Source organism: Bubalus bubalis, chromosome 18, assembly GCF_019923935.1.
Source record: "Bubalus bubalis isolate 160015118507 breed Murrah chromosome 18, NDDB_SH_1, whole genome shotgun sequence".
In the NCBI taxonomy this organism is placed as follows: Eukaryota; Metazoa; Chordata; class Mammalia; order Artiodactyla; family Bovidae; genus Bubalus; species Bubalus bubalis.
The window spans coordinates 62,689,914-62,706,043 of NC_059174.1; the positions used below are offsets into that span (position 1 = coordinate 62,689,914).

Sequence of the window (16,130 nt, forward strand, 5' to 3'; positions counted from 1 at the left end):
GGTTGGCCACGGAGAGCGTTTGCACCAAAGGAGACACACAGCTCACACACCTGGGCTCTTTATAAACTGTTGTATTCCTTAGTCTTTTACCAGCACAGCACCTGGCTGTCACTTCAAACGTCAGGGTGTCCCCTCGCAGCGATGGTGTCTGCAGAAACGACACCGGGTGTCATCTGATGAGGAGAGCAGGGTGTGGGGGGGTCCGGGGGATTCAGGGAAGAGTTCTGGATCCATCTGTTCCCAGTGGGGCCCCACTTCCACCCATTTATTCAGTTACTTAAACGACGTTCTGTTTCCGAGCAAAGGGATGGAGGTCATTGCACACACCAGAGACGGCAGGCATTAAAAATGACTCACACATACTTCACGAGAGTGGACAGAGCCTGCCGGCGTGCAGGGTGAGGACCCGCCCCTGCCATTGGGATGAGCCTCAGGCCCGGGGGTGGTAGGAGCCGGGAGTCGGGGCGTCCTCCCCAGGAGGGAGGGGGACCCCCGTGAGCAGAGGCCGAGCCCCCGGGGGCCTCCTCCCGCCCCCGCGGAGAGTCTTGCGTCTCTCCCCCAGGGTCTCTGCAGACAGCGCACCCAGCATGCACCACAGAGGCTCTTCCAGAAGCTCCCGGGCCGGAAGCTGGCGTCCCGGGATACTGCGCTTCGGGCAGTGCGAGGCTTCCGTGCTCAGCTCCGGGCCGCATCTAGGGCTCCTCCGTGGTCGTGCCGAGCCTCGCAGAGCAGGACCCCGAGAAGCAGCAGGACCGAGGCCGCGAGGCCCATCCGGATGAGATTCTGCACCGTGTAGTCTGGGATGAGGACGCACAGGTCAGCTCTGGCCCCGTTACCCGGAAGCGGGGTGTGCACCCAGGGCACCTGCCTCCCGTGAGAGGACGTGGCCCCGAGCCCAGCCCCTGACGGGGACGGTGTCCTCATCCCCACTCGCAGGTCTGACCGCAGTGCTGGGGGAGGGCGTCGGCGGGGCCCGAGGGTCCTGAAGGGAGGCTGTGGGTGGGCCGTGTCCTCCTTGGGAGCGTCTGGGGGCCTCTCTATCTTACTGTCTCAGGTGTTCCTGCTCAGGACCCTGAGCTGACGGAGCTCAGACAGCACAGGGTGGGGCCCGCCTCTTAGCTGTGGTCTGCGGGATCCCTGGGTGGGGGCCGCCCCTGATCAGTGGTATGCGGGGTCCCACGGACCCACCAGCGCCCGCCACAGGCGCTCGCTCAGCCCTCTGCGTCTGCCGGCTTGACTCTGCCTGGGGGAGGGGGCGATACCTGGAGCCTCCGGGGGCAGGATGGGGTGGGGGCGGACCTGCTCCTCCCCAGACTGACCTCCATCCAGCAGCCTCAGGCCCCGGCAGCCTGTGGCTCCCGGGCCATCTCTGCCCGACTCCCCGCCGGCCCTTGACGATTGAGGGGCCTTGCCCCCCCAACAGAATCTCAAAGCGCGCTGGGGTGGGCTGTCTCCCCTGAGCATAGACCCCCGAGACTCCCCAGGTTCGGATCTGGGTCTGTGGCTGGGAGAATGGGTCCTGGGTATGAGCCCAGGAAGGGGTATGCTGAGCTGACCCGGGGTCCCCACCTCACTCCCCTCTGCCCTGCACGGCCCTGTGGCCTCCCTGAGACCCTCGCACTGCCCACCTGGCCCTCCGAGACCCCAGTGCAGGAGGAAGGGGCGGGGCACGGGCTCCGAGGCCCCTCCCTCAGGGGGCCCCTCCCTCAGCAGCCCCTCCTCCATCACCGCCCTGCCCTCCCAGGGCTCAGAGCCCCGAGATGCTGAGTGAGACGGACAGATTGGGCCTCACCTGAGACCACGAGCGCCAGGGGCTCACTGGGCTGTGACAGCAGGTAGGGGTCTGTGCTGAGTGAGCGGTAGCACCTGTAGGTGCCCCCGTGGGCTGAGGTCACAGGGCTCAAGAAGAACTCGGCCTGGTACCGCCCGTCTTGGTCCTGGGAGCGCAGACGCAGAGGACGATGGGTTGCCCCCTCTTTGGACAGAAGGAAAGTGTCCGTCCTGTTTCCTGACTGACACAGCAGGGTCACATTCTCCCCGGGGGCCACCGAGGGGCCCGGCCGCACCGAGAGGGAGGGGCTGTCTCTGAGCCGTCCTGCAGAGAGGAAGGGGGTGCGGGCGCCAGCCCGGGTTCTGAGCAAGACTCTGCGGGCCTCTCTGGCCCCTCAGTGCTGTCTCTGTTTCTCTGAGTCTCTCTGTCCCTCCCTGGGACCCCTCTCCCTGGTCCCAGCATCACCCCTGGGGCTTCCAGTTGGGGCCTGTGCAGAGTCTGGTCCCCGACTGACCCGCTGGCTCCTCACCTGCCACCAGCAGCTCCAGAGGGTCGCTGGGGGCCGACCACTCGGAGGAGAGGCCGTGTCCACCGTAGCATCTGTACCAGCCCCTGTGGACAGTGCCCACCGGGCCCAGGGGGAAGTCAGCCTGAGCGAGCCCCCCCTGGGGCCTCCGGGCAGGGCGCTGGGGGAGGTCCTGTCCCCAATCCTTGGACAGAGCGAATCTGGTGTAGCCGACATCAGAGCGACACTGGAGGGTCAGGTTCTGTCCAGAGGTGACGACAGGGCCCTGCGGGGTCAGAAGGGAGGGCTTCCCAGACAGCCCTGGGGAGAGACACGCGCTGGGTTGTAGGGACCGCTTCCCTTGTGGATGCCCCTCTCCAGTCCCGGCCCCAGGCCTCGCCGTGTGTCAGTCTGTGTGTCTGTCCTGTGAGCCCCACGCTCCTCTCCCCACCCTTTCACAGGGGCTCCCCTGGGAGCAGAGACCCCAGTACGTTGTCTTGTTTGCACAAATGTATGCAGTCAGGACGGGACTTCCCCACCTGGGACCAGGAGCTCCAGGGGGTCGCTGGGGGCCGACCACACCCGAGGGGTGTCCCTGTTAAAGCCGTAGCATCTGAACATCCACTCGTGCCCAGGGGTCACGGGGCCCACGGGGAACAGGGCCTGGGTCTGCCCGTCGGGGGTTCGCTGTCCATCCAGGGTCCGAGAGGACTCGTCTTCTCCTTCCTTGGTCAGAAGGAATCTGTTAAATCCCTGACGGGAGGCACACTGGAGGGTCACGTTCCCTCCTGAGGTCACCACAGGGCTCGGCAGGGCTGAGAGGCTGGGTTTGCCATAGGACCCTAGGAGAGAAGGAGGCAGCTGGTTCCGTGGGGCCCCCACCCTCCCCTCCCCTCCCCAGAGCTGGGCTGTGAGAGGGACAGCCCCTGACAGCAGACCCCCGAGAGTCCCTCACGTGTCACCACCAGCTGCAGGGGGTCACTGGGCTCTGACCAGCCAGTGGGGGTGCTGTGGTAGCACTGATAGCTGCCTGCGTGGTCCTGCCCCAAGTAGTGGATGGAGAACTTGGCCTTGTCCCTGGGCTCCAGGGGTTTCTGTCTGTCCCAGAGGACTGAGGTTCCCTCTTTATCCAGACGGAACTCCAGGGCTCCCAGGGTCCCCCGGCACCAGATGGTCACAGGACTCCCCCAGGGGACCACAGAGCCCGGCTCAGCCCAGATGGTGGGTTTGGGGAGGGTCCCTGGAAGGAAATCAGAAGTGGGCTCACCAGGCGTCCCCCCCAGGTCCTGGCTCTCAGCCCAGACCTCCCAGACTCCCCCTCCATGAGCCCCGAGCTGCCCTCCCCCTCCCCGGGGCCTGGGGGTGACCTTGTCCCCACGAGAGGAGGGAGCTGGGCCCCTGGACAGACTCACCGGCCTGCACCTGGGTCCTCAGGCCCACACTCAGTCCTGGAAGAGAGTGCCCTGTGAGAGGTCTGCCTTCAGATTTGAGCAGTGCCTGTCCTCCCCGGGAGCCTCCTGGGCCCTGGGGTCCCCTGAAGGAGCAGGCTGGCTGGGGGGGTCCCTCCAGACCAGGGCTTCCCCTGCCCCTCCTCATCTCACCGAGGCAGAGCAGGGCGGGGAGCACGGGGGCCATGGCGTCTCCTCCCTGCGGTTCAGGCTGTGAGGATGGAGGAGACCTGGGTGTCCTCCGGACAGACAGACCACAGGGTGTGTCCTCTCCAGGGCTGGGGCTTCCTGTCACGCAATTGTCACATCAGCATCCCCGCAGAAAGGGGACCGACCCTCCCCAGAGATGGGCCCTGGTTTCTGAAGGCTGAGGCTGGAGTGGGCAGTGGGTTCGACAGACATTTCAGACCACTTCTTGGGCCTCCCGTAACTCTAAACTTCCCTAAGACTTCCTGGTCTGATGGCTTTTCTCCCCCCAAGCATCTGCACCTATTTCTCGGTGTTGGCCATGTGCCTGGCTTAGAGATACACGACAGATTTCAGACCCTGAGCTTGCAGAGTTCAGACTGGCAAACAAAGAAGCAAACAGCTACGGCCACCAAAACCCCCTCGGATACTCAGCTTCCTGTGGCTACAGAGCAGCTGCTGGAAGTCACCGCGTTAAACCGACACAGTAATTACCTTCCATTCTGGAGGTCAGAAGTCCAAACTGGAAACTCCGGCACTAAAACCGCAGTGTTGTCAGGCTGCGTTCCTCCCAATCGCTCGGGGGAAATGTCTCCCCTCACCTTCTCAAGCTTCTACAAACGACCCTCTCCCTGGCCTCACCCCTCCCATCTTCAAAGCCGGCAGTCACAGCTCTCCAGCTTCCGCTTTCAAGTCACATGTGTTCTGGCTGTGTCTTCCCTGCCTCCTTGTTTCACCCATAAGGACCTTGGTGGTGACAGGGGACCCCCTGTTTCCCGGATAATCCAGGACTGTCTCCCCATCTCCACCACTGAGAAGGCGTGTTAGGGGATCTGAAAGGGAAATTCAAGGCTCATCCTCAAATAACTAAATGATGATAATAAACATATGACTCACTCTCCTCCCCCATGGAGTGGGGCTGAGCAGGGTGACGAGTGCTGAAATCACAGCGACTCTCCTGCCCACCCTGGACTGATCAGAGGGACAGGATGACAGAGCCTGGGAGGCCGCGCTGACCATGAGGATGCCATGGGCAGGTGCCTGTCACCCCCAGCATGTGTTTCAATGCTGAAATTTTCACCAGAAGCCAAGCAGCTCTTCCCCTACATGTCAGTCTCCAAGGCCATCCCACAGAAGACGTAAGAATCCTTTTTGTTCAGCAAACAATTTCTGCCCATCATAAACCCAGACATGTGCTCCAGGCATGGTCCAAATGTGCCATCAGGTGATGAGAGCCCGATGTTGGGCTTAGGGCTGGACGGTCAGAAGATCAGCGGCTCCTGCCCAAGGTCTGAGCCCCTCCTGGTCTTGAATGGCTTGTGTTCATCTCGAGTCTCTGGCTCAGGGCCACCTGTATGGATACAGTGAAGTTTCCATCAGTCTCCCAACCAGAGACCCGGGCTCCTCCCCTCACAAGGGTGATGAGAGCGGTGCCCGTGCTGGGTGCTGGGCGCTGGGGAAGGGGGAGCCACCGAGAAAGGAGGCGTGAGGCATACAGCACAGGAGCCAGAGCGCTCTGGTCAGATGCGGGCTGTGCACTGGGGGCGGAGTACCAGCCAAGCTGTGCTGCCCTTGTTTCTCCTTATCAGTGATTGTGGGTGAACTCGGCGTGCCCTGGGTTTCCCCAGAGTGAAGCTGTGGTTTGCCCTTTGTGATCAGTCACTGGGGTGCGGGGAGATATTGATACTCTGAGAGTTTGAATATACCATGTTCCTCATTAAACATTCATTTAATAATTTTAGCAGCTACTGACCTTATGCTGTAGCCACATGTCTTCTCCCAGAGCATCCGTTTGCATGTAAACCACACTGTGTATAATACCCCACTGCTTTGAAATGCCTGAGGAATACGGCTGATTCTTTTTTTGTTTCTTTTCCCAGACTAAGGAGATGCACCTAGGCTTTCTTACTGCCTCATGACTCAGAGGCTCTATTGTGTATGTGCTATTTAAAAAAATGTTTAAAAAAATTTTTAATGTGAACCATTTTTAAAGCCTTTGTTGAATTTGTTGCAATATTGTCTCTTTTTCTGTTTTGGCTTTTTGGCTGTTGGGCATATGGGATCTTAACTGCTCAACAAAGGATGGAACCCGGGGCATTGGAAGGCGAAGTCTAACCACTCGGCCAGCAGAGAAGTCCCTGTGTGGTGTGTTTTAACTTCTGGTTGAGCTCATCCCTTCTGCCTGTATACTGCTTCTCTTTGGGTGTTTCCTAGTTGTTATTTTTCCATATAAAGTTTATTATCAATTTGTCTAGTTTTTGAAAAAATGCTTGTTAGTGCATTTTGAAGACTGGGGCTCATTTATAAATTAGCTGAAGAAGAACTGACATATTTGTCATGTCCAAGGATGCTGTCCAAGGATCAGATGTAGCTCTTCATTTCTTCAAATCTGATTTTTGTGCCACTCAGGAATGTTTGAGAGATAGACACTTACATGGGCTCAGTTTTGCATGGTTTGTATTACATTTATCCCTTGGAATTTTCCTCTGCTCTTGTTTTGGTTGTTCCTACTCAGGGGAAGCTGGGATTTCTTTGTGGATCTGAAAGTGGTTGGTTCATAGAAATTAATTCTATAGTGACTACAAGTCTGACTTTTTGATGGCTGAGTGACTCTCACCGTGGTGTCTCGAGGACTCTCCAGTCCGCTTCCCTCTGCTCCCCGCACCACTCAGCCCCCCTCCCCCTCCCCTCCCCCTCCCCCTCCCCTGGTGGCCCAGCTCCCCGGGGTCTACACATACAAGTTCTCCCTGGTGTCCAGGGTCTTGCAAGAACTGTCTCATCCTGCCTCTCCCGCTCTGTTTGCCCCTCAATGTCCCCACCAGAGAAGAACACATCGAATTCCTGTGAGGACAGGGCTTGCACTGCCAAAAATTCAGTGAAAACAAGCAAGCAAAAACAAGTGGTGACGGGCCTGAGTCTTCTAATATTGCCCTTTTTTTGTTTGTTTGTTTGTTTTGGCAGGGAGGGGACAACTGGCCTGGTTTCCTGGCACCTAGAGAACAGTGAAAATTCTGTGTAAATGCAAGAATTGTAAAGATATGTCTAATTTGGGGAGCCTGTAACAGTACAAAATAAGAATCTAAAAGTGTAAAACCATCATGAAAACAACAGGAATGAGCTCTTTCTCTGTGGCCAGGATTCGGGACATTTCCTTAAGGGCTGATGGAACCAAATGACGCCCTGACACGCAGCCCTTTGGTTACTGCCCGTCTTCCCATTGGCCTTCCAGAATGTTCTTGCATGTTGCTCCCTCCATCCAGCAGGCCAGCTCCCCTCGAGGCCCCTCTCATCTGGGCTCTGCGCCCCTAGTTGGGGCAGGGACCCAGGCCACTCCCAGTGTGTTAACTGCTGCTGACCTCCGAGGCTAGACTTTCAGCAGTTTCTACTGGTACGGCCTGAAGTGACCTAGAGTTGTGGTCTGATCTAGGAGGTTAGTAACCATCGCTCTACTTTGTTCTCCTCAAAGGGTGAGAAGACCGTCTGACTTCAGAACTGAAACGCTGGCTGGGAGGGAAAAGAGGAAGTAGGGATTGAAAGAGGCATTGTGTTCCGGTCCAGAAGGCAAAGATGCAGAGGCTTTCAGAAGGGGTGAAGTCAAGTTCACAGACTGGATTCAATCCGTTGAACAGAGGTTTTCAAGCATGTGTTTTTAGCCTCTGGTTCAGATCCCTGTGGTGACCTGCTCTTTCATTTTTGATGTGGTTGATGGCTCTGTAGGTGTCAGAACCACTTTCAGCCCCGACCTTGAAGATTGTAGCCATCCCTGGGACAATTCCAAGCAGTGAGGAACAGAAACCCATGAATACATTCCCAAGTGTCACCGCCTGTGGAGGGAAGACCCTGCAGGGCGTTCTCTACACTCTCCGAGGTCCTGGTGGAGTCCCGTGCCATTACTTCCTGCACAGACCTCCGGCTTCTCTACCAGGAATTCCTTTCCTTCACACTCTCCCTGCCGCACTCCGCCTTCTTGCTTCTCAGATAAACTACCTACACTTCCATCCTTGTCTTGGGTCGTGCTTCCAGGGTAACTCACAGCAATTCGGGGACTGGAAAATGCCATGAGGTGTTTTGGGTTTGTTTTTTCCAATGACATCATCTCTTCTCTGACTGCTCAAGATCACTCACTTTAACCATTCCATGAGTGCTTGGACTTGCCCTTTTGTTCATCCTTCACCATTCAGCAATCTTATCCCTGTTCACTAAAGAAATACTTAAGCATGTCAACCCATGGCCATCCCAGGAAATGAGGAGATAAAATTGAGAAAAAAACCATGTATTCCCTGCCCTCAAGCAAGGTCTGGTGTCATAGAAAAATGAAATGAACAAAACAATTACACAGATAAGTGTTTCTAGCAAGATCTGTCATAACCAGACTCAACCTGAGTCTGGATGAAGCAGGCATAGTATTAACTCATCATAGATAGAAACATGATAGGTAGATAAATAGGTGAATTGATTGATAAGTAGCTAGATCATGCATAGACACTTAAATATACAGATAGTTACATAGACACATAGGTAAAAAGCTACACAGAAACATACATAGCTATATAGGTAAATACACAGATGCGTGGTTACATAGATACATAGATAATTACATAAATAACCAGACCACAAGGTCAGGTATTGGTGGAGAAACTTCCCTGCACCACTTCTGGTCCTAACAGGCTGACAATACTCAAAGCGCTCATTTTCTCGCTCAAACACTTAGATTTCCCAGCGCAAAAGGAGAAAGAAAACTCTCCTGTCAACGACACGTTGTTCCATCAGGAGACGCCCAGACAGGCTCTGGGTCCCGCCTCCCTCACGCCCTCCGGGGTAGGTGCACACCTTAACTGTGAAGCTTGCTCTCTGCCAGCCCCCACCCACCCCACCCCCGGTATCCTGTGACCCTGGGCTGCGCTCTCCACACTCACCCTGCCTCCCAGCTGGCTCAGATCACTTCTAAACTGAAAGCCTTCAGTCTACAGGTGTGGGTGAACTAAGGAAACAACTACGTTTGGCCAACGTGGGTGGGCGGGACTTCTTGGACCGGCGAGTGTGCAGAGAACCCGAAGGGTCTGGGACGGTGGCTGGATTCTTGCCTGCACCCCACGGGGCTCATAGGACACGGGCCCTATGACGAGGCAGGGGTGGCCTGGCGTCCCCGCCCCCTGAGTCCTACCATCACGACACCCAGGGGAGGGGCCAGCCTTGTGAGGAGGACACTGGGGAGGGGGGTCCGACGCGGAGGGAGGGAGAGACCTGGGGTTTCTCAGAGTCACAGCCCCAGAGAGGGGCTGGTTGAGCCCAGGGCACCAAAGCCAGGCTCACAGGCAGAGCTAGGTGTTCAGGAAGGGACCTCTTCCGGATGCTGGGGTCAGCAAGGCAAGGTCTGATAGAGATGGAGGGCAGTGATGTCCTGTCCAAGGGGTCAGTCTGTCCCAGCGCTCAGACCTGTGGCTGGTCCCAAGCCTTGCTGCATTCAAGCCCGCGGGGCCCTCAGCCCCAGTGGTTGCTTCTGTTCAAGGAGAAGACAGCCAGGCTGTTGGTGTCTGAAATCCTTCCCAGCATCAAGGTCCTCGTGCCTTAGGAGTCTTGACCAAGCCCCCACATCTGCCCAGACCGCACCCTAGCGCCCCCAGCCCAGCTGACCAGCTCCTTCAAGAAACAGGAAGCGCAGAGCCCCAAGCTCTGCGCCAAAAGGGCACCCAGGAAAGGGGCGGCGTAGCTGCCGCAGAAGGCCCCCAGTAGGCTGCAGGAAGCCAGGCTCTGCAGTCAGTCACTGTCCTCTGAAAAGCACTTCCCTTTCTGCATGAAAACAGCCATCCGCCTCATTTCCTCCCTCGAATCAGGATGAGATCGGCCACACACCCTGTGTCAAAACTCACCCACTTGCAGACACTCAGACAAGGCAACCCTGCCCACCGTTGACTGCCGACCAGACCTGTCACTCATTTTTAAACCATGTCACCCCAGGTAGGAAAGTCAGTTGGGGGGGGGGGGCGCGGGGGGGCATTATTGGCAGAGGGCAGGGCCTGGTGGAACCTGCCATAAACCTATGCATGTTGTCATGGAAGGAGCATGCATGCAAGGTGCTGTGGGTGGATTTTTAAGTGAAAAAGCAGTAAACGTGGCCTCCCAATTATTTTTCTTGTTGGGAAAGAAAACAATGATACATATGTTCAAAAAAACGGGATGCAGGCATGCTAAGTCGCTTCAGTCCGACTCTTTGCGGCCGCATGGACTGTAGCCCGCCAGGCTCCTCTGGTGAGATTCTCCAGGGATTCTCCACCATGGGATTCTCCAGGCAAGAATACTGGAGTGGGTGGCCATTTCCTTCTCCAGGGGATCTTCCTGACCCAGGGACTGAACCTGCATCTCTTACATCTCCTGCATTGGTAGGCAAGTTCTTACCACTAGCGCCACCTGGGAAGCTCCCCCCCAAAAAAAGGGGGGGTAAATAATAACAAGAGTTTGCATTTGTCTAGCTGTTTCTCCACCCCCTCCCCTTTTTTGGCTGAATGTTATAACCTTTACTCTGTGGTCTGGTTCGGATTCAGATTCAGGAAGCGACCCAACCTCACTGTCACCCACATTCTGCCCCCAGACCTCCTGAGTAGGTTCTGTTCTCACCAGCTCTGAGAGTTCAGACAACACGGTTGCTTATTCAACAAGCCCTGTTAGAATGTGTGTTTTTGTTGTTGTTGTTCAATCGCTAAGTCATGTGCAACTCTTTTCAACCCCATGGACTGTAGCCTGCCAGGTTCCTCTGTCCATGGGATTCTCCAGGCAAGAATACTGGGGTGGGTTGCCATTTCCTTCTCCGGGGGATCATCCAAACCCAGGGATCGAACCCGTGTCTCCTGAATTGGCAGGCGAACTGTTTACTATCTGAGCCACCAGGGAAGCCCTTATGATATCCCATCTATTATTCAAACTGGGTGTCTCTTCATTAAGTCATTCAGATTTTGAATAATTTGATTCTAAACTCGCCATTAATCACTAACTCTAAAATTTTTTCATTGAAGTATAGTTGACTTGCAATGTCGCGTTAGTTTCAGGTATTACAAAGTGAAGTGAACACCTGAAAAGTGACTCGGACATGTATCTTTTTCAGGTTCTCCTCCGTTATACATTATTACCAGATATTGAATATAGTTCCCTGTGCTCTACAGTAGGTCCTTGTTGTCTATCTCTTTTTTTATAATCTTGTCTATTGATTCGTGGCTGCACTGGGTCTTTACTGCGGTGCGGACTTTCTCTAGTCGTGGTAAGCAGGGGGCCCTCTAGTGGTGCGCGGGCTTAGTTGCCTCGCCGCACGTGTAATCTTCCCAGACCAGGGATGGAACCCGTGTCCCTGCACTGGCAGGCAGATTCTTAACCCCTAGACCGCCAGGGACGCCCCGGATATCTATTTTATAGAATACTGTGTGTCTGCTAATCCAAGTCTCCCATTTTATCCCCTCCCCTAATCACTAGTTCTTTATCAGGAGGCTCCAGGTTTTGATAAGAGATTCTGTCAGTGAGCGCTCGGAACCATTAGAACAAAACACAAACCCCTCCGGAAAAGGAATTTTTATACAATTTTCTATGATTCTTGACTTTTTTATAATTCAGAGAATCATTCATTTTGACATACCACCTTTCTATTCATGGGGTCGCAAAGTCGGACACGACTGAGCGACTGATCTGATCTGATCTGATCTTTCTGGCATCAATGGTTTCCCACTGATGGGACTCTGCTATGTAAAATCAAAGTGCCGTTAGAGGCCTTAGGGGGGATGGCATTCCTTAGGAAATTAAAATATGGAGACATTAGATAGTACTGCATGTAAATGAATGTATCATCATTGGCATGTATTAGTTTTGGGTGAGTGTGCATATGTGTGCAAGCCCATGTGCATGTGTGTGCGTGTATTTGTGTGCATGGGTGTGTACACATGTGTGCATGTGTATGTAGATTATTAGCAGTGCAGTTCAGTAGAAGAAATGAAATGGAATTATTTTTAATTAATTAAAAGAAATAAATTAATTTCTTTTAATTAATTAAAAGAAAATTTTAAATTTTAAGTTAAATTTATTTATTTTCAGTTGAAGGGTAATTGCTTTACAGTACTGCATTGATTTCTGCCAAACATCAACAAGAATCAGAGAAATGGCTTTTTTGATATTTATTTATCTGGTTGCGCCAGGTCTTAGCTGCAACACGAGGGATCTTCGGTCTTCTTTGGGACACGGGATTTTCGGTCTTATTGCAGCTTGCAGGACCTTTGACTGTCCCACGTGAACTCCTAATCGCGCCATGCCGGGTCTAGCTCCCTGACCAGGGGTGGAACGCGGGCCCCCTGCATCGAGAGTGCTGAGTCCTACCCGCCGGACCAGCAGGAAGTCCCTGAAACGTCTTTACTTGTCTGGCACTGATCTGGTCCCCGGAGCGGCCCCCGCTTAATGGCAGCACACGCGCGCACACACACACACATACACTCACACACTCACACACACTCACACACACTCACACACACACACACCCTGCCAGAGTTTGATACTTAGCCCCTGCCAAGCAGTATAAACACACCCCGTGGCATTTATTCCACCTCGGTGTTTCCCTGTCAACACTCCACCAGGAAGGTACCCAGGGGAGAGGGAGCAGTCATTCGCACCGCAGGGAAGACTCAGGGCCCCCGCTGGCACTGCGTCCGAGCTGACCAGCCGTGCGGGCCTGGCTCACAGGCTGCTGGAGGCTGACGTCTGCGGACGGCGGTCAAGGGGGGTTCCATCCTCGCTCGGCTCCCTAGGGGCCTGGGGACCCTTCAGGTCATCGAGGTGAGCTCTTCGTCCCCGGGAGCTCAGCGTCTGAGCATCTGTCTCTGCCCTCTCGCAACCAGGCGACGTCTCTCCTCCAACCACGAGGGGGCCCACTGTGACCCCCCGTCACTCACCCCCGTGAACACACCGGAGCGGGCAGGGTGGGAGCGCGAGGTAGAGCCTCGCTGCCTGACCACGCAGCACTGCCCGGCTAGTCCTCCAGGTGGCGCCCGAGGGCCTCAGAGCAGTAGGGGCCGCCCTCCCCGCGGGAACGTCCTTGCACCGCAGGGCCCTGAGTCCATCCCCGGCTCGGGAGGCCACAGGATCAGGAAGAAGAGACTATCCCTGACTTCCTGTTTCCTGTCCTCTCTCCGGGCCAGTCTTCGCTTCCCACCTGCTTCCCAGGTGGGAAAGGTTTTTCTTTTACCTTTGTCTTTATTTCTCCTAAACCCTGTCTGCTCCCCACTGTGGGCTGGACTCATAAAAATCGTTTTCAGTGGGGCAGACAGCACCATGTCAACCATCCATTAACCGGGCGGGGGCATAGAATATTCAGGAACGTCTCCAGGAATGCCAGCCCTCCACACTTCTCTCTGCTAAGCGCCCACCTGTCGGCGAGTCTGCCTGCAGTCAGGGTCAGGCCATGTTTTAGGGGAAATGCACCATTCTAACTGTGATCATTAACATATGTGTCAACCTGCCTGGGCTAAGGAGCCTCGAGAGCTGGTAAAACAGTATTTCTGGGCGTGACTGCGAAGCAGACTCTGGAAGAGATGAGCTGGGTTTAGTGGCTGAGAGAAGGGGTCCACCCTCACAATGTGGGCATCTCCAGCCCTCAGACTCAGAGCCCCTGGTTCCCGCCTCCCCAGCCCCAGGCTGGGCCTGACACCTCCGCCCTCCCGGTCTCGGCCTTCACACCCACACTGACGCTGTCACACACCCACACTGATGCTGTCCCAATGCACACTGACGCTGTCACACACCCACACTGATGATGTCACCCGCTTTTCTGGGTCTGCAGCAGGTCCTGCAGCAGGTGGACTCTCCACCTCCTGAACCCTGAGAGTCTGTTCCCATGATGGCCTCCTCTCAGAAATCCCCATACAACCGTGTGATGAAGTGTCGGTCCTGGAAAGTCCTGAATAATACGGTAATGGTGGGAAAATAACAGACAGAGACAGAGAGGAACACAGAGAGAGGCAGAGAGAGAGTGAAACAGGGAAACAGCACAAGAATGGAACCAGAGGAAACCAAGATGAAGACCACCGAGTTAGGACGCAGGTCTCTGCAGGAACTAACCGCGAGTGTGAATAAGAAATGAAAGATCAGTACTAATAATGAGCTGGGGGCTGGGCACCCTCCTCTGAGCCAGGACAGAAACCTCCTGGCTGTCGAGATACAGCCCGCCCTGAGGTCAGGGCAGGGTGTCAGGTGTTCACGTAGGTCTGTGGCCCCGTCACTCAGAGCTGGCTGACCTTGGGCAAGTTATCTAATGTTTCAGTCCCTGGTTCTTGCAAAAAAGGGGAGGAGAGAGTAGGACATTCTGTGGAGGATTCTTACCATGGTTAAATGTGCCAATGTTTGTGCAGAACTAAAATAGCCATTGTAGGAGCTGGCTGAGGAGAAGGAAATGGCAACCCACTCCAGTATTCTTGCCTGGAGAATCCCGTGGACAGGGGAGCCTGGTGGGCTGCTGTCCATAGGGTCACACAGAGTCGGACACGACTGAAGCGACTTAGCAGCATCAGCAGGAGCTGGCTAAATCTTGTATGAATTATTAAAATATGCTTAAAATGTATAAGGACATTTAAAAATACCAGGCCTGTAAGAGGCATGCAGGTTTCTTGTGTTTCTGCTGCTGCTGCTAAGTTGCTTCAGTTGTGTCTGACTCTGTGCGACCCCACAGATGGCAGCCCACCAGGCTCCCCCATCCCTGGAATTTTCCAGGCAAGAACACTGGAGTGAGTTGCCATTTCCTTCTCCAATGCATGAAAGTGAAAAGGGAAAGTGAAGTCGCTCAGTCGTGTCCGACTCTTTACGACCCCATGGACTGCAGCCCACCAGGCTCCTCTGCCCATGGGATTTTCCAGGCAAGGGTACTGGAGTGGGGTGCCAGTGCCTTCTCCGTCTTATGTTTTTGCTGCTGCTACTGCTGCTAAGTCGCTTCAGTCATGTCCAACTCTGTGCGACCCCGTAGACGGCAGCCCACCAGGCTCCCCCATCCCTGGGATTCTCCAGGCAAGAACACTGTAGTGAGTTGCCATTTCCTCCTCCAAAGCATGAAAGTGGAAAGTTAAAGTGAAGTTGCTCAGTCGTGTCCGACTCTTAGCGACCCCATGGACTGCAGCCCACCAGGCTCCTCCTTCCATGGGATTTTCCAGGCAAGAGTACTGGAGTGGGGTGCCATTTCTTATGTTTCTATTAAGAACTAAAAACGAAAATATTGATAACTGGACGCTGCTGCCCCTTAGCGGGATTTTGGGGTAAAGTTTCTGTTTTAATCCAAGTGGGAATGACAGTCTGACCCCATTAAGCAGGGCGGTGACCACGCACACGGCTCAGTGGAATCGCTCTCCTGGCTCGTTCTGGGGTGGAGGGGGTGTCCCTAGTTAGCCTATACCTTGACCTGGGGTGACAAGGGCAAGTGGATAGTGGCCCAGATTGTGGACCCGCATAAAGGAGGTGGTTAGGGGTGTGGACCCTGGATTCACTGGTTTGTGTTTGATATGTGCACCCGAGGAAGAGGATTCTTGCTCAGATATTGGGGGAGGGGCACAATGAGAGAGGCAGGAGACCTGTACAGTTGACTCAGGCATATTATCAGCTCATCCAGGAAAAGAGATGTCCTGTGTCAACCTTAAAATTCAATGTGCAGTTTTCGGTTGTTTTTTTAACCATTACTGCTAAGTCACTTCAGTCGTGTCCGACTCTGTGCGACCCCATAGACGGCAGCTCACCAGGCTCCCCCGTCCCTGGGATTCTCCAGGCAAGAACACTGGAGTGGGTTGCCGTTTCCTTCTCCAATGCATGAAAGTGAAAAGTTAAAGTGAAGTCGCTCAGTCGTGTCCGACTCTTAGCGACCCCATGGACTGCAGCCCAACAGGCTCCTCTGTCCATGGGATTTTCCAGGCAAGAGTATTGGAGTGGGGTGCCATTGCCTTCTACTTTTTAACCATTAGTATGAGTTTATTTAGGAATGGCAGAGGAATTGCAATTCAGGACATTCTAACTATGGCAAACCACAGTCAAATTCAGAGAACAAATGAGAGGAATATTACTTAATAGAGAAATAAGAGGAAGCTGAAAGAGGCTGCTTTGAATCAAAGCCCCTTGAAGAAAAGCAAGCGTTCAAGGCAGTGATGGTTTCTCATTGGCTGAGCTGTGGCTGCTTCTCATTGGCTGGGCTGTTGGTGGGCAAGGAGAAAATCATCCT

The 16,130-nt window shown here is 54.6% G+C and overlaps 1 protein-coding gene across 5 annotated transcripts; it reads right to left on the reverse strand.

The window, feature by feature from the left end:
* Positions 1-53: 53 nt before the first annotated feature.
* Positions 54-4,770, reverse strand: LOC102400303 (leukocyte immunoglobulin-like receptor subfamily A member 6). 5 transcript variants are annotated; one of them, XR_003104739.3, is made up of 9 exons: positions 4,406-4,770; positions 3,878-4,012; positions 3,689-3,724; positions 3,232-3,516; positions 2,816-3,118; positions 2,286-2,597; positions 1,793-2,095; positions 583-797; positions 54-148 (listed from the first exon to the last, which is right to left on the reverse strand). XR_003104739.3 is itself a non-coding variant. In XM_025269701.3 (8 exons), exons 1-8 carry the CDS (start codon positions 4,410-4,412, stop codon positions 676-678), a joined length of 1,503 nt encoding a protein of 500 aa, XP_025125486.3. In that variant the 5' UTR covers positions 4,413-4,769; the 3' UTR covers positions 54-675. The 5 variants fall into 5 exon arrangements, 4 of the variants coding, with proteins under 4 accessions (XP_025125486.3, XP_025125488.3, XP_044786915.2 ...); XM_025269701.3 differs by having other exon boundaries at positions 54-797; positions 4,406-4,769; XM_025269703.3 differs by having other exon boundaries at positions 54-797; positions 2,301-2,597; positions 4,406-4,768.
* Between the last annotated feature and the right edge of the window lie 11,360 nt (positions 4,771-16,130).